This window comes from Dipodomys ordii, unplaced genomic scaffold (assembly GCF_000151885.1).
Source record: "Dipodomys ordii isolate 6190 unplaced genomic scaffold, Dord_2.0 Scaffold51, whole genome shotgun sequence".
In the NCBI taxonomy this organism is placed as follows: Eukaryota; Metazoa; Chordata; class Mammalia; order Rodentia; family Heteromyidae; genus Dipodomys; species Dipodomys ordii.
In genome coordinates, this window is record NW_012267267.1 from 9,939,799 (window position 1) to 9,961,793 (window position 21,995).

General features: G+C 37.2%; 1 protein-coding gene across 1 annotated transcript in view; it reads right to left on the reverse strand.

Moving 5' to 3' along the window:
* Nucleotides 1-544: 544 nt before the first annotated feature.
* Ptger3 (prostaglandin E receptor 3 (subtype EP3)) overlaps nt 545-21,995 on the reverse strand; it is a 71,181-nt gene continuing 49,730 nt past the window's right edge. The window contains exons 3-4 of the mRNA XM_013020635.1: nt 3,880-3,971; nt 545-1,447 (exon numbers count right to left, since the gene is read on the reverse strand). Coding sequence (XP_012876089.1) covers nt 1,444-1,447; nt 3,880-3,971 — 96 coding nt within the window. The 3' untranslated portion in view covers nt 545-1,443. The remainder of the gene's footprint in view (nt 1,448-3,879; nt 3,972-21,995) is intronic.

The window sequence follows — 21,995 nt, forward strand, 5'->3', positions numbered from 1 at the left end:
CACTGTGGCTCAGGTGGTAGAGTGCTAGCCTTGAACTGAAGAGCTGAGGGACAGCGCCCAGTGCCAGAGTTCAGGCCCCACGACCGGACCCCCAAAAAACGAGTGTAGTCATGGAGATTGGAGGCAAGGATGGTAAGGAAAAAAAAAGGAGGAGGAACAAAGGAGGAGGCAACAATGCTTGATAAGAAATGTACTCATTATCTTGCCCATGTAATTGTAAGCCCTCTGTACGGTATTTTCACAATAAAAAAAACGTATTAATAAAAAACCAATGAGATGCGCAAGACCCTATGTTGAAAACGAACTTTACCACTCTGGCAGGGGGAGGGGGTTGGAGAGAGTATTTGGGGAGGTGGGGAAGGAAGGAATAGTAGGGGGAAAAAAAGGAGTAGGCAACAAACAATGCTTGATAGGAAATGTACTCATTACCTTACTCGTGTAACTGTAACCCCTCTGTACAGTGTCTTTACAATTAAAAATGTATTTGAAGAAAAAAAAGAAAAAAAGTCCACAGAATTTTTTAAAATTCCAATACAGACAAAAATAGACTTTTATTTCAAAGAAGTCACAGCATTTGGTGTACAGTAGCTGTCATTTATTAATTTTGCCTTTTTAGATGCTACCTGAGAGCCTGGGAAGAAATTATAGGTGATGTTTCATGGTGATTCAAAAATAAAACACAAATGAAGTAATAACTAGGGTCTTTGTCTTGATGTTTTCCATTGTTCTACTTGAATATTTAATAATCACTAAGCTTATTACTGTTAATGACACTTCAAAAGTGCTCTTAGCCTTATCGTTCCTTTGTCTTTAAGGGAAGAAACATATAATAACTAAACCGATTACTAAATGAGCTGTAACCAGAACTGAAAGTTAGGAATTTTTATTTGTAAGCCTAATCCGGGAGGACATAGCCTCTGTATAATGTTAATTATACAATCTGTGTAAGGATCATGATGGTTCCTACCTTCATGAGGCATACTTTTCTATCTCATTAAGTCTAATGAATGATTCTTCCTGATGTGTTTGCTTTTCACTGTCAAAAATTTATATCAATTCATGAAATTCAGGTTGGGAAATCAGAAACTGTAGCAAATGTAAAGATAGCCACACGGGAGAAGATAAACCCAGATAAAGGTGTGCGATTGGAGAACATGCATGCCACTCTTTCTTTTGCTCACCTTTCTAGCAATAATTTTGTGTAACCCTTTCCAACTTCTTAAATGAGTATGCAAAATTCTTCAAAGGAACCAAGTGAATATGGATTATAATAATAAAACTAGCTTCTGAATGCATTACTGACAAGAAACATGTTAAAATAAAATATGAGACAAAAATAAAGATGCAATCCAAATCGAAGCACAAAATTCTCCTCAGATGGGAAGCCACATACAAACTCAGGAAGCAGGAATTTCAATTAAAAAGTCCACCTCTGTTCTTTCATTATCTGTTAGAATAGAGAGGGAGAGAGAGAGATACCATAAGTGTGGACAAGGATAAACTTTTAAATTTCTGTGTATATTGAGAGTAAGATATGGTAAAATGTCTATATATTGTCAAATAATGCTTGTTTGAAGCAATAATATGTTTTACAAATGGGAGCAACTGATCCTAAAATAAGAGCTGTATGTATGTAATTGCAGTCCCAAACTAATAATGAAGAGTGAAAACTGAAATGGACAAGAAATGCAATTTTCTTCTATTAAACAAAGCATTGTATGTTTTTAAATGATAAATGAAGTTCCGATTAAGGTGAAGCAAAGCATAAATTTTCTTCATTGGTAATGAAATGTGCAATATCTATCATTCTTTTCAGATGCAATCTGACTACCTTCATCTGTAAAGAATATTAAAAACATGTTTCTTTAAAGTCTTCTTATAAAAAATGCACACATTAAAAAAAAACCCTCAGCATTTCAGCCCTCCAATAATGATGCAGTACTGTTAGTCATGGTGCCAAATGTGACCACAGATTAAGTTTAAGTAAACTGTAGTATACTCTTTTGATAGACTCATATAAATATTAAAATAGCTTTGCAAAATATTTGCAAATTGTCTGAGAAATGCTTATACTAACTGAAATAAGAAAGCACAAAAATGCATATATAATATCATATGCATATAAAACAAAATCAAGAAGAACATAGGGAGAAAAGAATAGAACAAACTATTCTAAATTAAGGATAGATTTTTTTTTCTGAGTGGTGGAACTCAAGTTTAGCAAGCCATATTTCTATTTTTCCCCAAAGTTTCTATACAAAGTATGGCTTTTTTCTTATAATGGCATATATGTACAATAAAATTTACCTAAAATTAAAAATACTATTAGAATAAACCTATAAAAAGGAGACATAATCAGTTACCACTTCTTTTCCTTTTGTCTCACCCCTAATGAAATTCTTGTTTATAGCAAAACAAGCCCCAACTACATGTATTCATATCTCTCAGTTATTAAAAGAAATATGTAGAATTGTAAATGTCAGATGAATAAAAATTGTATTTGACTTATCATGTCAAAACTATCTTTCAGAATCGCCCAGCTTATTCTTTTCATGTTGGCTTAGTTGCAGACTTTATCCCCATTGAAAAGCATTCAATGTCCCCTGAAAAACAAAGTGATCATCTCTCATTTACTGCAGTCATTGGGAGGACAAATAACCAACGAAATTAAGCTGTTGAATGTCCACACTCATAATAACTTGTGTACAGAGGAGTTCTTATATTTAAGAATAGCTAGAGAATTAAATAAAGAAGCATGCTAATTTCTATTCAAATGAAGAGATAGACAGGTCATAAGTTAGTATGCCATTTGGAAAAATAATGAAATCCTGTCATTCACATTCTTTCTTTTATATAAAAATAAAAAAAAAGTAGATCAGAGGCTGAGAATGTGGCTTAGAGGTAGAGTGCTAGCCTAGCATGCATGAAGCCCTGAGTTCAATTCCTCAGTACTACATACAGAAAAACCTGGAAGTGGTAATGTGGCTCAAGTGGTAGAGTGCTAGCCTTGAGCAAAAGAAGTTCAGGGACAGTTCCTAGGCGCTGAGTTCAATCCCCAGGACTGTAAAAAAAAATACATCACTTATTACAATAATACCTGTCAGAGTTTATTTAATTAATCCTATAATCCAAACAGAAATATGAAGTGCTTGAGAGTGGAAATACGTGCTTAGAATTTAATATAAGCTGGGCAATAGTGGCTCATGCATGTAATCTTAGCTACTCAGGAGACTGAATTTTGAGGATTGCAGTTTGAAGCCACCTAGGGTAGAAAAGTCCATGAGACTCTTTCCTTCAATTAAATACCACATAAGAGCCAGAAGTGGAGCTGTGGCTTCAGTGGTAGAGTGCTATCCTTGAGCACACAAGCCAAGAGACTGCATCCAGGTCTTAAATTCAAGTCCTGTGACTGGGACAAAATAAAAAAGTAATAACATGGACTATCATGCATTGATTCGATATTAGGTTATGCTTTCTAAAGTGTCCATTCACTGAAGTGTCTATTTCATGTAAAATAATCAAATCAAAAAGATAACCAAAAGTGTGATAGTCATATGGAGTCTAAACCTTATCCTTAAAATCCTTCTGTAACATGTTCTTATAAAAAAAAATCAGTGATGTCCAGGCCAGCCTGTTTCATTGCAAGAAAATTGATTTGCCAGAATTGCAGACTGGAGCCAGGCTCAGAAAGCTCTTAGCTGGAGTTAATTTAAGTAGAGTTTTATAAACAGTAACAGCTCTTCTATGGAATTTAGTACTCCTTAATCAGATGTGTATATTTAATTTGCATTCTAATTCTGAGGGATATGCTGTCTTTGTGGCAGAACAGAGAGATGAGGAAAGGCCATCCTGTCCATCCAAGCAGCTTCTAAATCTCACCTTTCCAAATGGTCACTCCACATCAAGGTTGAAGAGCATTGGTGGGGTAAGGAAGTTGAACTGGAAGCATAGTGGTTTGTGGGGTACCTGATCTGTAAACAGAGGGTTTCAGGAGACACGATTATTGATTAAGACCCCTTTTGTCAGGTGGCATTTCCTAGAATATTGTGAAAGCAAAACAACTCACATCAGCTCACACTGGTTATGACCAAGTAAATAAAGATGTTTTAGCTACTATCTTCCTCTAGCCATTTCATTCCTATCTCCATGCTTTGATTCTCTCCATGTCTTGATCTTCTTGCATTTCCCCATCTGGCACTCGACCATGTCTGATAACTTGTACATCTTTACAGCAGATACCTCCATTTCTGTTTAATTCTGAAGAATGGCTTTAAATGATTTGTTGTAGGCAAATCTAATTTTGCTACTTCTCAGTGTATTAGTTTTCATTATTTCCTATTGGCTCTTAGGATGAAGACCAGAATTCTTTACCTCAAAGGCCCTAGTCTCTGAATGCTCTCGGAAACTTCTTGTTTTCAAACAGCCATTTGTTTTGCATGTTGCCCTACCCACCTTTGAACATTATGAACAGCATCCCTCTTCTCACTCCAGAGCCTTTGTACATCATTCATTCATTCCTACATCACATGTCTAACACAGTCATTCTACGATCTCAGTTTGAAAATTTACTTCCTCAGAAAGCATCCTGTTGACTAAGACTGTCCCTCACCGTATGTGGGGAACACCACTATTATTCTTTTTAGGAACTTATTTGATATTTGTCATTACATCTAAGCTATAAGTGTCAGAGAGCAGCGGCTCTGGTTTTGCTTGCCACTGCATCTCCATCAACAATCACAGTGCCTGGCCGATAAGACTTTCCAAAATGAATGGGTGAAGGTACAAAACTGGCACATATCTCAACATACTTGTTAGATTATAACTTAGATTTACTGACTGCAACTGCAAAATTCTAAGAAAGTATTTTCTGATAGCTAAAAACTATTGTCTATATTTTCTAGTAATTCTGTTGCGGGGGGGGGGGGAAGCAGAATGAAATTCTAACAAGAAATTGTTACAAGAAAAAAAAACAGCCAGGCGTCAGTGGCTTACACCTGTAATCCTACCTACTCAGAAGGCTGAGATCTGAAGATCATGGTTCAAAGCCAGCCTAGCCAGGAAAGTCCGTGAGACTCTTAACTCCAATAAACTACTCAGAAAATTGAAAGGGGTGCTGTGGCTCAAGTGGTAGAGTGCTAACCTTAAGCTGAAGAGCTCAGGGACAGCGCTCAAGCCGGGAGTTCAAGCCCTAAGACCGACAAAAAAAAAAAAAAGGAGAAAACAGGAAGCAGAAAGAAATGGAATCTAATGTTTTAGTTCAGCCTATTTTTTATTGGCTTCTTAGAGTGTTTTCTTTCTCAAAAATGTTACTAAGATCATCCAAGGCAGTGTACCTATCCTAAGTGACATGACATTACATGTTTGTCCATACAGACATTTAGATTTCCAACTCTTGAGTGTGTTAAACGGAAGGATAATTTCTGTTTTATAAAGGCAGTGTCTGAAGGATCATGAAGTGCTAAGTGTTGTTTGCAGCAGAGCTGACACTTGGCCAGTATCTATTTCAGAGCAAGTAGAAAAAAAGTTAGTAGTACTTTTCACTGAAACATCGACTCTGGAAGAGTGGTTTGACTTGGGGGGAAAATCACATATTTTCCAATTTATTTTGTGATACTTTCAAAGCCTGTTTTGCACTCTTGCATGAAAAGTCCCTCATTATATACTAAAGAACAATCTGGTTAGAATAGGTTCCTATTTTAGCTGGCCAGTAAGTTTCTCATGCTGATGTTATACTAATTGGTTCTTGTTTAGATCACTGCTTTAATTAAGTAAACACACTCAGTCTTGCATTATTTGTTGACAAAAGTTTAGTAGTAGATACAACTTTAGGAATTTGGATGTCATATGGCTGTCCAATGTCAAATAGCAGGAGAAGAATAAAGGAAGGGGAGGCTGCAATATAATCTATGAAGAGCTAAGGGTTTGCTTCCTTCCTGCACATATAAACTATTCCTCTGGTGGGTCTTTATTTGCCTTAAGAACACACCATCATTTTCCCCATAAGTGTCATTAGAAATTTTTGCCACATCTGATTTCTGCAGTATACTCCTTAAACCAGTAGATCATTAATTTCAAACTACCTCTTTATCTCTTTTGCTTAACTCCTTTCTAGTCTTCTGGACATTCTTCAAGTGCTCGCTTGTATTCAACTAGTGTGTCTGTTTGATTCACTAGGATCAAACTAGATACATACTAGATAAAATTGCCTGGGGAGTTTCATTCTACAAGTGAGAGTGTTCCATGTGATATTACAATGGTGGATACAGGTCATTATACATTTGTACAAACCTAGCAAGAAAGCAGCAAGAGTGGAACTAAGGTCAACTGTTGACTCTTGGTATTGATATGTTAAAATGGGTTTAATGGGTTTATGGGCTCATACACTGTAACAAATGGGGGGTGAGGTATTATTGATTATTGATATTTGAGGGCAGAAGATATGTGGGAAATTTCTGTACCTTCTTGTCAATTCTGCAATAATTTTTCTAAAAATACATACTAGTTTTTAAGTGATTGTATATTAGAAGTGATAATTTAACTGAATAATAGTCTTTTGACTACTATTTACGATGTAAACTTTTCTTTAACACATTGTCCATATGTTAAGACACACATAGGTAAATCCTACATACTTCTCAGTATCCAATTGCTACCAGATAAAGCTCTGAAGTACCTAAGGTCTACCACTAAGTGGCTCCACTTACACCTCTGGATTTATCTTGTCTAATCTTCATGCAAACCATACTTCCATCCAGACCTTGCTTACTCCTCCAGAGATCTGCCAGCACACATTCACACCTAATTGTGGTAGAATGCAATATCCATTTATAAAAATTCTTCTCTCTACCTCTCTCTAGAATTAATTCTACAAGGCCCTTCCTTCCATTTTCTTAGAAATGTACCTTTCTGTCACATTTCTACAGCATTTTATGCAGTATTCAAAGTGCACTCACCATATTATACTTATTTGTCTATACATCCATTTCTCATACTCTGGTTTACAAAGTCTAATAAGTATTGTATAAAATGGAATTTTAGGTAAATTGTTGGCTCTTCTTCAATAAATGTCAGCAAGTTAAGGACTAACAAATTTTTTGGCATGCATGAGAATTTACCAGGTGTAATTTACCACAGTAGATATGATTGTATTCTCACACCTTTATCTTTTCCCTTACCTCTAACAAGGATAATCTTCATGTGTCTCACATAATACTTTGAGAATATTCATAATCACATTTTACACAACTTGTCTTCATTGAATTGAGCAGAAAACACATGGATACTTAGTGCAGTTTTTTGAGTGAATGAATGAATGAATACATTACAAGTAAGGGTTGTCCTTGATTGAGTACTCTCAGAGTCAGACCCTGAACCAAAGATTTGTATTTCAGCTAATAATGAAGGATCTTGTCTTAGGAGAAGGAAGTGAAAGAGTGAAAAGGGAGAAGGGGGTAGGGGAAAGAAAAAGGAAGAAGGAACAGGAGGAGAAGAAATGGAATTTCAGATGAATTTAGCTTCCACCTGATCCTTAGGTGAACTCTGGAATATAAATGACACATCAACCTTTGTCCCATGTCTAGACAAGGGTGTATATATATATATATATATATATATATATATATATATATATATATATATATATATATATATATATATATATATATATATATATTTCCCGTAGCCTTTACTTCTTGGGAGGAACACTAGTGGTAGGTCCCAGTGTGAACAGTGAATAGTGAAACAAGCAAGTTCTGATTTCTTGAACACACGAATATGTAAATATAGGAGGCGGTTTGAATTTCAATTTGACTCCAATGTGAATTTGACACTTGGACTGAATTATTATTTTTCTGTGGCAATTAGACTAAAAGGACTGATATGTGAATGGTGACTCCCAGACACCGGAACAAAGAAGTTTTGAGACTTCTAAAATGGATTGTTTGTTGACGTTGTGTCTGTTGGTTTGGCTGAGAGTGCCTGGTGAAGGTGCTCAGAGACACACTGCTTCTCTGTGTGAACACTGCAGTAGTTCTCTGCAAGGGTGATTCCAGAATGACTGAGGTATACCACATGGTTATTTTAGATCCTTAGAGTTCTTGCTATTCATCTACCTTAGTTCACGAATTTATACCCATCCACTGCCTAATCCTGGACAATATGAGCTTAGCTTGATTTTGTTTTTGAAGAAAAAGACTACAGAAAAACTTCTCCAGCTTCCCTTCCTTTCACTTCTATTTACTTGTGCGCTTGTTATAGATTATCCCCTCTTTCTTCAGCATTCCTGTCACTGGCTCCTGTACTTCCACTTTTAATTATGCCTTGCTTGGGGAAACCAAATGTACACAAATGGCGGTGCTTGGGCTATGTGACTCTACCATTTCCTGTAAGCACATTCTATTTCCTAGTTGTTCTTTCAAGTGTCTCTAAATAATCCACTAAGATTATAAAGTATCTTCTCTTTGTCAAATACTGTTCTAAACCTTTACCAACATTAATTGCTTTGACTATTTTCATAACTACCTGGCACATGAAGAAATGGAAGTATGGATAAGTAACCTGTAGAGTCAGCAACAGAGAAGTGGCAGACTTTGGATTCAAATGCAGGCAAACTAGTTCTAGAACACATGTGCTAACAACACAGTATTTCATCTCCTCTAATTCCCTGTAATTGAACTGCATTCCTATGCTAATAAAACTAGTCTTTGTATAACCTGGTATATGTTATCATTTCTAGAATTGTAGGTCTCAGGCAAGATATTCCTGTGTGGTATAAAAAAGCTCTCTTATTTACAAACTTGTCTCTTTCTTTTTACATGAGTAATGAAACTTTAGTCTGGAATAAGTAAATCATTCTTCTGATGAATGAGAGTAAGGTAATATTTTCAAGATACATAAAAATAAATTAATCAACTGATTACTAGAATTAGAATTACTAGAAATAGAATTTGACCAATTCAAAGAGAAATATTTCAATAATTTTGGAATATTAAATTAGAAACCCAAGTTTCTAACAGCAACTTGGTTTTTCCCAATCCAGATATACATATATAAATATATATATATCACTTATTGATTTCTATCATCTCGTAGAAAAACATTTGACATAAGGAATGATTTAAAATACCATATTGCCACATTATAGAGTATAACATGATAATGTTTGTCTCCATTCAGTGTGTTGGAATTTGCAGGGCATATCCTGAGAGCTGGTAAGTTCTTCTCAGGCAACATGCCAGCTTCCACCAGGGTGGTGATCTCTGTGGGAGTAAACAAAACTGCATTCAAAGCTAAGGGAGCCTTAGAGATCATGTAATCTAACTCTCCTTAACAGATGAGGATAGAAGGGCAAGGATTCTTGTTTGTTTGTTTTGTTTTTTATTGTCACAAAGCTAGTTTTCAGCAAAGTTATATCTGGAATCCAGCTTCCTCATTTCTGTTCTGTCACTAGGCCTCATAGAATGGTAGATTTGGTCCACTAATAAACACCTTGGAGCATAAGTTATTTAGCAAATACTTGCATGGAGAAAGAGAGGGTGGAGGGGAGAGAGGAAAAGGGAAGGGAGGAGGAAGGGAGAGAGAAGGAAGGAAGGAGAGAAGAATGGGGAAGGGAAAGGGAAAAAGAAAGGGAAACGGTGAGTGGGGGGAGGAGAAGAGGGATTAACAAGCAGAATAAAGAATGGAGACAAGTGATCTGACCACTTAACATTTGTCACTGAATCCTATCAGGGCAGACTTTTACATTTTTGCATGGTGATGCCTGCTGAGTAACTACATAGAGCCTAATGTAACACAGCCTAATGGAGTGTTTGTATATAATCTCAGCAAAACTTTTAAGAAAATGAACCTGCTGATTTATCCTACCATAAGAAGAAACAGTTTCCATGGCTTTCTGTCCAGTGTCTTTATTGCTTTTGTCTGTATTTACACTGCCTAGAGAATCTATGGGCAGGAAGGGCCTGCTCTTCCGACAGTGCTTCTTGTGGCTTTCTATGAGACTTGGGGTAGCCCCAAATTCATTAAAAGCTCTCATACTTCGTAACCTTCTCCTCCGTGAAACTTCATTTTCTGGGTGGTTTAAGAAAATCTATTAGTGTTACTAGGTTTTGTAACTCCAGGGCTTCTGTTTGAATCTTGAAATTTTAAAGGGAATCTTGTCTTTTCCCCTCTTCCCAAATACTAAAATACATGGTAAACAGAATGGACTTTAGTCACATTGGTTTCCTCACAATACTGCAGTAGATGCTTTAAGAATTCAGAGACAGGGGCTGGGAAGGTGGCTCAGTGGTAGAGCGCTTGCCTTGCATGCATGAGGCCCTGGGTTCGATTCCTCAGCACCACATAAGCAAAATGAAAAAAGCCAGAAGTGGCGCTGTGGCTCAACTAGTAGAGCACTAGCCTTGAGCTGAAGAGCTGAGGGACAGCACCCAGGCCCAGAGTTCAGGCCCCACAACTGGACCCAATAAATAAATAAAGAAAGAATTCAGAGACAGGAGAAATGTAAAAGTAATTTAGGGGACTTGAGCTTTCATAAGGCAGTATAAGATCTGGGAAGAAGAATTGGGAGAAGGACAAGGAAAGCTGGAAAAAATACTGTGTTCTAAATAAGTAAATGCAACCATAAGCATTTTATTTTTGGACTAATATTCGGTAGATATGAACATCGGTCAAAAAAGTTTACTGTACTGCTACCCCACTCAAGTCAAAGACTTTGATACGGCCTTTGAGGATTATGAATAATCACTGGTTGTCAAAGTTCTCTTGTATGAGGCTCCTCCCTTACTTTCCATGCCAAAATGTTTGCTCAAGCTTTTCTCAAGGCTGTATAAGAGTCCATGCTTTTCTTGCTTCTGTGGCATTGCTTGGCAGGTCTGCTTCCATGTTTGGGTCCCCAGAGGCTCCAAGAAACCAGAGTGTCAACACTGAAGATGGCGCTCATCCCAGAAGTGTTCTTTATTTCATGTTATGAAGTAAGGGATACAAAGTCTTCCCTTCAAAATATGGATCCACATTATATAAACAAAAGGCAAGGGCTTTAAAAACACCCTAAAAGTTTAACTAACCTTTTCTGGGGATTTTCCAGAGGCAGGGAAAGTTGGGACTGGTCAAGGCTTTTATGTAAGGAAGAACATAACAGCTCCTTCTTAAGCATCGTATGAAAGCTTTCGATGTGATACTTCCAAACAGCAAGTCATTTCTTTCTATGGCTAAGAAACTTCATTTTCTTTTCAGTCATCTCCTTTTCATCAGGAAGGTGTGTATGTCTCATGTGAGCACTAAATCCATTTTAAAATTCATATTCATCATCACCACATCTAAGTGATTTGTATTTTTTTACCTGTGTAAATCACACCTCTTCTCTAACAATTCCCCATCCGACCTTTTAGCTCATCCACTTTGGGATCAGCTTCCTTTAGAAAGGGACTTTTTTATATCTAGTCTATACTATAAGCTGCCCTTCATAAAATCTCACATTTAGTCTTGTGGTCTAGAGAAATGGACTCTAGACCAGCACTACTCACCAGCTCCTCTAGTAATTAGCTGTATGACCTTGACCAAGTTATGTGAGCTTATTGGTTTTCAGTTTTAATCTCCCTCACAACAAGGACAATGGTAGTAATTATGACCATATAGTTTTTGGCAGCATTACGAGAACAGAAAATGGCACAGTGACACAAAGAAAATGTTCAGGAAGGATTAACTGTGTCTACGTCATATATTTAGGCCTACCTCACATGTAGGTCCTTGCAGAGGAAAATATTTGACTCACAACCTCTGCTGAAAGACCAACACAAATGTTTATATTTGATACTAAAATTCTCTACATCTCAAGCATATCAGGTTGAACAAATGTGCAAGACAAGTTGTACATTAAGCCTAGACCTCTGACCTTGCCAGTCAAGGAATAATGAGCTGTGGAAGCTGAAATTTGCTTTCTTGAGAATTCGAAATTTGGAAAGACCAGTAAAGGGAACAGATGGCATAAAAAAACAGAGCCAAGGGTGGGGGGTGGGGATAGGGTAAGAGATGGGAAGGGATAGGAAGGAGAAATAAAGGAGGAGGCAACAATGCTTGATAAGAAATGTACTCATTATCTTGCCCATGTAATTGTAACAATTAAAAATAAATCTTAATGATTCTTTTTAAAAAAAAAAAAGCAGAGCCAAGAGGAAGTAGGTGACAGAGGCAAGGAATTAGTTTACAGTAGAGGGAAAGAACAGGCAGCTGGTAATGGAAACACAAACAAGTAGAAAAAAACTGCTAGGTTTTAGTAATAGTGAAGGGCAGGCATGAAATTCCTTTTATTTGACTTGTTGATTTGGGGATTCATTTCTGAACTTTCAACTCTAACCCAATATGCCACTAGCATTGTCTAATCCATAATATTCTGCTACAAGGAACCTCTTTATTTTAAAGGATTTTATTAGCATAAACAAATTGCACAAAGGGCTTTTCAGAGGTACATATAAATATCAGATTCACCCTCTTTGATATTTCCATTCATGCACAGAAGGTATCAAATTTGCCTCCTTTTCTCAAACTTCTTGCTTGAACTAATCTAAATAGAAATCTGTTGCTTACATAGCAAAAGAGTAGAATAGCTAAACAGTGCAAACACCTTAGACAACAAGGTAGGGAATCTGATTTTTACTTTATTGATCCTGAAGTTCATCAACAAATCAAGTTACTGCCCTTCAGTGTACCTAGATATTGTCTCATAGTTACCCTCATTCAGAACAAGAGCTCATTTTTTATCATGTGCACAGAGATCTTTTAGTTTTACAAGAACCAGTCAAATACTACTTTCTACATGAAATCCTGGTACCATGCCAGACAGAGGTGGGACCAGATTTTGCAGAACTTGAAACAGATGTAATGTATAATCAAATGATACGAGTATAAAACTAAGTACAGTGTCTAGGAAAGACTAATTAAAAATAAATGGAATGCAGTTTGGGCTTCATGGGCATCACTATTCATTTGCCTGTGATTGGGAGAATTATTCTACCAGATAAATTTACAACTGTATTACAAACACAGACCTACAGATAACTCATCTCAGTATCACCTCTGATTCTTTCCTTTTTATAATCAGACTGCTCTACTCCTCCCTTCTAGGGCCTTGGAAGGAATTTCTTATATCTGCCACATGAATGGTTGGATGGGAAACTGTCAGAATACACTACTGTCCTGCTTATATATACCACTTGACATTGTATTCTCCATTTGTAGAAAGCCCTGTCATTATGCGTGTACAAACACCACACTCCCCATAAAAATCCTTCATAAAATTCCTCTTTGCCTTCCTGTTACCAGAGAATGAAGATTAGAATGTATTTTGTGGTACACAAAGCTTCGGTCCACATCCCCATCTTTGCTTCTCCTCCTCTTTCCCTCTTCTTACCAACAGAGTTCAGAGTGTCCATTTGTGGACAGCTATAAAAGGGAACACTCAATAAACATTAGCTGCGGTTATCTGTGACTGTAAAGTGCACCCTGTCTTTTCACTTCCTCTATCCTCATTCACCCCTGACCTGAGGTGGAGTTCTTAGTAAAGATGCATGATTAAGTGGCTAATTTATTATCTTGATCAAGCTGCCAAGTGAACACAAATCAAAATATCACATTGTCCACAAGTGTTATTATACACTATATATTGTTGAATAAATATACATCATTACTTTTTCTAAGAAATGTTTTTTAGCCAATATTATTTTAGTAAATAAGCAAATATGACTGAGCTGCTGCAGTGGGTAGAGACTGGAGGATGAAGAGAGGCTCACGCAGTGAACGGACAATGCCTAGAAAAGAAAGTTCTTCAGAAATAAGCCAAAGGGAGGCTGGAGGAACCTAGGACACACACAGCAGTTGGCGAGACCAATATGTCTGCCGAGCAACAGTGGAGACATTAAGACCTCCCTGCAGTCGTCAGAGGATTCTGAAGGAACTGAATCCTATTGTCATCTAGAATGTGCTTGAGGAAATATAACTAGAATTAGAGGGTATTTGAATATATCCAATTGCTTCCTGAATACCAGTCTCACTTGATTGTAACCTGTTCCATGGAAGCAGCATTTATATCTATATTGTGTCTGCTTCACTCCACACACCAGCACAATGCCCTGTACAAGTAAGAATTGGATAACTATTTGGTGAGTGAATGAATAAATGGATGAATAATCTTTTTAACCTTGAATATTAACATTGAGTATTATTTAAATTATATTTGAATTTTAATTTCTAGTGATATCTATGTGATAAATTAATATTAGAAGACCTTCTGCAAAATATAGTGCTAACTTATTATCTACTCCAATTTCGTTATATTAAAACGTAATGTATATTATTATCTGTAAATAGTTATACAAAGGAGTTGTATTGACAAAGCAATTTATGAGTACAATGCCTCAAAGTTGCCCCTTTCCTCATTCTTCCCCATCTTTCCCAAATCTATCCTTCCCCTCAAATTTCCTTAATTTTGTAATATATGCATTGAATTTTATGATTGCATTCTTCCCCCTCCTCTGCTCTTCATGAATGAGCTTTTAAGCATGATTCTAATTCTTTGAAATCAGGATCTGTGTGGTAAATGTTCTTTAATTCTATAAAAAACAACATGAACCCTAATATAGAGGAACACTAGTTACCACCACTTGCCACCTTGACTTTGAAATGGTCTTTAAATGTGGAAGGGAGATTTGTTTTTTTTTTTTTCTTAAACTTGGGTGGTATCTACACACACACACACACACACACACACACATACACACACCCTGGTGAAACTCACATCCTGCCTTATCATTTTCATGCTGTGCAGCTCTCAACATAAACTGTGCAAAACTAAGCACAATTATTGGTGTCAACAGTCCAGTACTCTGGAGACTATCTACTCCTTTCATTGCCTGTCCACTCCCCAGTGGAATTTGGTCAATTTGTTCACAGTCTTCGCTCTCAGAACCAGGAGGATGCAGCCACATCCTGGGATTCAACTTGCACTGGAGGCTTGTTTCTTAAATTTCTTAGAACCTTGACTATATCGCCATGGGGGGAGAAAAGTAAGCACATAATCACTTGCCTGAGTAAAGAAAATGACTTTTTTTTTACTAGATATATAGTACCATACGGTTTAGCTAACGTAAATATCTGCTTTGTTAGTAATTGTTTTAAATAGCATTATTAAAATTAATTGAAATATGCTATTGAGTTTATATTATATGGAAAATGAATTATATAACTTGTAGGCAAGGACATGAGGGGGAAACTGGGAGAAATTGAAAGATGGATGACAGAAGAAAAAGAAATGTACTCAATACCTAACATGAAACACCCTAATAGCAATACATTTATATTAAAATTTAAATTAATTGAAATAATAAAATTATTTTAATTGGTCTAAATTGATCTCTGGATGTGTGTGTGTGTGTGTGTGTGTGTGTGTGTGTACATGTAGGTGTATATGCACTTGAAATCAGGGCCTGAGTATGTCCCTAAGCTTTTTGTGTGTGTGTGCAAGTCTGATACACTACTTGAGCTACAGCTCCAGTTCCAGCTTGTTTGGCAATTAATTGGAGTTAAGAGTCTCATGGACTTTCCTGCTCAGGATTGATCTTAGATCTCAGCCTCCTGAGTAGCAAGGATTACATTTGTGAGCTGCAGAAGAAAATTGGAAAGGTATTTTGCTGATTTAACAAAAAAGATTCTCCAAGTGTTTAAATCACTCCTAATATATTTTCTGGGATTGGCAGCAATATCGTCTTCAAACTCCTCTTTCTCATGGAAACTCCTCTGCTACACTATAGCTTGAAGGGAATGAGAAGGTGAAGCCAACCTCTGTAACAAGAGGAGAATTTGCATGGAGGGGATTTTATTAAAGGTCTGCTAGCGTTTTGAGGCAGAGATGATGATTGAATAGAAACAGGAGACAATGTCCTCAGCTCCTCATCACAACTGCCATGGCATTTAAATTCAGGGATTGGGAGGGCTACAAAACCCAAATAGAAAGAAGAAATGGCCAGCAAGCCATTGATGCCCCAGCCTCACAACGTGTCCTAGTGCACATTGTCATCAGGAGAGGAAGACCAGAGACAATTCCCTGCATCTCCTCTAACCTTCCTGGATCTCCCCTGGGATAAGGGCAGGGACTGGAAATCTGAGTGCCAAACAGACTACCATGGAGCTGCTGTGGTCAGGGATAAGGTGTCATCCTAGCAGAGACAGCAGAGACAGCAGTTCCCAATGGGTCTGGGTCAACATGGCTCAGAATGTATGAAATCACAGTCCATGGGTTTTATCAGCAGCCAACAGCAACCAGACATGATAAAGATCAACTTTTGGGAAGTTGTAGGGAAAAAGGGTAGACCCAGGAATTAATTTGGACACAACAGCTATCTCCTCTCCCATTATCAGGAAGTATAGTCAGCTTCCTCCTTTGTACAGACACCACCTTGGCTAAGGAAAGGGAATACAAAACAAACTGAAAAAGAAAAAAACAACAGCTAAAAATCTCAGAGATTGACAAAGGGCCCACCCTGCTACTTTTCTACCTTCTAGGCCCTGTCCCAACCAGCATAAAATAAAGATTTGTGAAATCATTTGTTCCGTATTAAAAAATAAAACTGTTAAAATATCTCCAATCCTATTAATTTTACAACTAGCATTTCTTTTAACTATATTAGTATAAGTTGTAGAATATTTAATTTCCATCCTAGATATTTGCATTCCAAGAGCTTAAAGATATAACACTAAATTAATATGGTGACCACCTTTATACATCTATAAATAAGCCTTTTATTTCCAGTTCGGTGCATTCTAAAGATGATTAGGAAAAAAAAACAATATCCAAGATGACTTATAAAAAAAGAAAGGACTAGCTGGGCAATGTGGTTCATACCTGTAATCTTAGCTACTCAGGAGGTTGGGATCTGAGGGTCATGGTTCAAAGCCAGGCTAGGCAGGGAAATCACGGATCTTATCTCCAAATAACTGCAAAAAAAATCTGGAAGTAAAATCGTGACTCAAGTGATAGAGCTTTATCATTCATCACAAAAAGTCAGGGATATCACCCAGGCCCTGAGTGGAAGTACCAGGACTAGAACAACAACAACAACAACAACAAATAACAGGAGGAAAGGAAGGAAGGAAGAGACAGAGAGAGAAAAACAAAGGAAAAAGAAAAAGAAAAGAAAAAAGGGTCATCCTAATTGCAAACAAACGAGGAGACCACAAAAGTCTGACAAAAGACATGTGCTTTCTCCTTGCCTGGATTTTCCCTCTCTGGCCAAAGTACTGTGATGGCACACTTGGTGTGATTCTCTAGGCTAGGACTGTTCACTGGAACACTAAAACTGCTTTCTATGAGAAAGCTTATTTAGCCTCTAGCTTCTCCCCCACAGTATAACCCCTGCTTTCATTGTATTTGATGTTGGTATAATTTGTGGAGGGGAAGGGTAAAAACAACCCGTTTAAATAGGGATACAGGTGGACCCATTGCAACAATGAGATGTACAAGTCGTTATGTCGAAAAACGAACTTTACAACTTTGAAGGGGAGACATGGGGGAGTGGGAAGGGTTGGGAAGGGGAAACAAAGGAGGAGGCAACAATGCTTGATAAGAAATGCATTCATTACCTTGCCTATGTAATTGTAACCCCTCAGTAGGGTATTTTCACAATTAAAAATAATAATAATAAATAAAAGAGAACAACTCTTATAAAAATATTCTTTTATATAACTTGTAATTATAAGAAAATCAAGGATATTATTGCAGTTGTGTTTTCAACTCTCTTGAGGTAAATCTCAACAAATATGGCTCAGATTTAAAACAAATGCACTCTTTACCAACTCAATGATCGAGGAAGAGTAAGATGAAAGACTGTCATAAATATGGTAATTGCACTGACTCATGGATTTCATGATAAATTGGTACTTACTCTCCAGGTCAGAGTCGATTTGATTAATCTTTGTGTGCTTCAGTATTCTGGAGGATTTCCCAGTCCTAAAGCTGCAGGTGTGCTCACTGTATAGGGCAGAATGCTTACATAGCTGAGGAACAATTCCCTATGGTGCTGCTATGCATAGCAATGACTCATAACCATCCGATAGGATCAAATTAAATCAAAGCTAGTGTAACATTGTCATTCAGATAATGGTTGGGTATGAGCAGAAGCTATCAAGGGTCTTTTACATACCAGACAGATAAATTACATTTGGTTGGGAAGGTCAATTCAATTTGGCCTTCATTGATTGTACTTTCATGTGCAAGACACTACGCTAAGCATTAAAGGGAAATCTGGGCTTAAAGCCAATAAAAATGTTACAAAATGTGTATGATTGAAAGTATTCATTGCATGATACAAACGTTATGAATTTTATGGTTGGGATGAGTTTAAATTTTCACTTTTTTAAGTGATGAAAACATTGCAAGTAAACCAAGTAAAACTCCATTAGTCACATCATGGCCTTGTGGAGTCTAGTTCTGTATGAAAGAACACAAAGTCAGCTGCTAAACTTTCAATGCAAAACAACAAAAGTTATTTGTTATTTACTTTTTCCTTTTTTTAATTGTTTTTTTTTCCGTTGGTCACAGGGCCTGAACTCTGGGCGCTGACCCTCAGCTCTTCAGCTCAAGGCTAGCACCCTACCACTAGAGCCACAGCGCCACTTCAGGCCTTTTCTGCTTATGTGGTGCTGAGGAATCGAACCCAGAGCCTCACGCATATGAGGCAAGCACTCTACTGACTGAGCCACCTTCCCAGCCCCTTTTAATTTTTAAAATTATCTTTAAGTAGGTGAACAAAGGAGCTGCTTTTGAAAATGTAGTTTATGAATACATCTTGATCAATGTCACTTTTTTCAACATCTCTCATCATCTTTCCCAACCCACCTCTTCTCTCAATCTTAATTTTGCATGATACTAACTGCGATCCTCAGGTACACCTTGTTAGATTCCAACATAGGAAATACTTCATTCAGAGGAAAGGTATTTTTAAAAGTTATGCAACACAAGTACAATACATAAAGGATTATTCTACAATTGTAGCAGACATTACACATTGTTTCCTGATATGCCCTCTCCCTTTCTTTGCAACAGAGCCCTGGCTATTAGCTGGACGCTAACTGAAACATGGCATTTGTAGCTCTAGCCCAGTTACATGAGAGCATATAACAAAATTCTTATTCTTTCTTTACTCTTCTGTTCTCCTCTTCTCACTTACCCCATCTCTCCTCTCTACCTCTGTTTCTCTGTCTCTGTCACTCCCTGTCTCCTCTCCCTCTCCCCTTTTTTCCCCTCTCCCCTTCTCTCAAAGAGGAGAGGCTCCATCATAGGAGATTAACTCAGGGCCTCACACTTATTAAGTGCTCTTATCACTTCAATAATACTCCCCAGTCCTTTTGCTTTTATTTCATGTTTTTTCAGATAAGGTTTTGTACTACATTTGCCAGGGCAAACCTGACACCACAATTCTACCCCTGCTTTCTGAGTACCTGGGACCATAGTAATGTGCCACTATGCTCAGCTTTGGCCATAGCTGGCCTTGAATTCCCATTCTCCTGTTTCTGTTTCCCAAGGAACTGGAATTGCAAGTATGTACCATATGTTATAAAATTCTAAGCAATTACATGTGAGTAGAAATGATGAGACTTCTGGAAAATCTTCTTAAATGGAAGAGGTCCACCCTTCTTTATAGCCTCCCTCCTCCTTCCTTTTGGACCAGTAGGTCAATTGATAACTGGAGTTCAAGCAATGATATTGGACCATGAGTCAGTCAGTACACTAAAAGTAGCAGCTAGAAATAGCTATAATTTCTGATGGAAAGTAGTCATATCAGACCTTCATTTTCCCACTTCCAGAATTTATATGATTAGTGAAAATATAGCATTCTCTGTCCCTTTAGCCATTGTTATTTCGTTTGTTGTCTTTCCTACAGCTGATCAAAACCTAACATTCTGATAAAGCCACCTCAACAGAATAAATTTCAACAGTTGTCAAAAGAAAATCTAAAGCAGTGGAAAGAAAAGACACATTAATAAAGAGAGAACAAATACTTTTCATTTTATCTAGCCTAAAATGTAGTTAATGGACTAAAACTTTTTGTTTCCCAGGTTTTTGGCATCAACATGAGCAGATTTTTTTTTCAGGTTAGTCATGGGGCTGTTTGTTCCTGAGCTCTTCAGCTCAAGGCTAGAGCTCTACCACTTGAGCCATAGTTCCACTTCCAGTGTTCTGGTAGTTAACTGGAGACAAGAGTCTCATGGACTTTGCTGCCTGGGCTGTTTATGAACTGTGATCCTCAGATCTCAGCCTACTGAGTAGCTAGGATGACAGGCATGAGCCACAGACACCCTGTAGCTGACTGGTCTTATCTTAACCTGTGTGATACCCAGTAGCTCAATGATGATTGCAAACTAACTACATGAAATCTCCCCCAAATTTATCCAATAAATTGGCATTTTTTAAAGAGGACAGCTTACACAGCATCAAACCAACAAGTAATATAAATCTTCTCTTTCCCACTTTACTACACAGAAAGTAGCAGTGGGAAGAGTTCAGGGTAGAAAAGGAAGTTCTTGAATCCTGTAAGGCCAGCAGGGACATCTCTAGTTCAGAAACAGCTCATCTATGTATAGCAAGTTTAAGGCCAGCCCCACTACACTGTAAGAATGTGTCAAAAATAAAAGAATAAACAAATAAATAAATGCAGGTTATTAATGTTGTCTGAAACTGTCTCAAGATATAATCAGCACTCTTTACTGTCTGTCCCAGTTCTGTAAGGTGGCAGTGGCACATTGAGATGACGTTTCCGGGAGCAGTTAATGATGCCAGGCATTTCAACTCTTCAACGATGATGGCAGTGTCTGATTTTGTGATTTAAACGGATCAAGCAGAATATAATAGGTTTGGTTTCACTTGAAACCATGATCGTTTTGGTCTCACCCTCTGAGATAAAAGTAATGTCTTTTTAGAACTCAGGGTCTTTTTCTCTCTGATCAGCTTTTTTTTTTTTCTCAAGGCTGATGCTCTACCTCTTGAACCAAACCTTTACTTCTGGCTTTTTGCTGGCTAGTTGTACATAAGAATCTTTTGGTTTTGTCTGCCCAAACTGGCTGTGAATTTGTTATTGTCAGATCTCAGCCTCTTGAGTGGCTACAATTTATAGGCATGAGCTACTGGTGCCTGGCTGAAATAGAATCTTTAAGAATAATTCCATTCTGGATTTAAAGAAGACATAATAAGCCTATCTATTTATGTAAAGGTATTGATTCTCCAAGTTTTTTTTCCAAATTTGAAAAGCTTCCTTAAAGATTCAATGAATTATTTATTTCTATATTTTGAAGAATATATCCTTTTCTCTTTGTGGTAAAACTTTAAACACATACCCACATATACATACACACATTAGATTTGTACAAAAATTTGGTATTACTCATAGTGGTTTATTCTTCCAAACTATGTTTTATGCATAATAAAAATGATCAGAGTACATAATAAGCTGAGGCTGGGCCAATTGAAATTCTCCCCAGCTTTTCATGGTCAGTAATTATAATTAGGTAATTCACTTATGTTAATAGTGAGCATATATTTTGATTTAATTACTAAAAATAATAATTACATGTCTTTAAAAATACTTACATATTTTAAATCCCATGGATTGGGAGATCTTTACTAGCCATACAACGGACAAGGGTCTCATATCTAAAATATACCTTGAACTCAAAAAAATTAAATCCCCCAACAACAAATCTTCAAAGAAACAACTGCCCAATAAATAAGTGGGCAAAAGACTTAAAGAGAAACTTTTCTGAAGAGGAAAGAAGGATGGCCAATAGACACATGAAGAAATGCTCAACCTCCCTAGCCATAAAAAGAAATGCAAATCAAAACAACGTTGAGACACCACCTCACCCCAGTTAGAATGGCTAAAATCAATAACTCTAATAACAACAGATTCTGGAGGGGATGTGGACAGAAGGGAACCTTACTGCATTGTTGGTGGGAG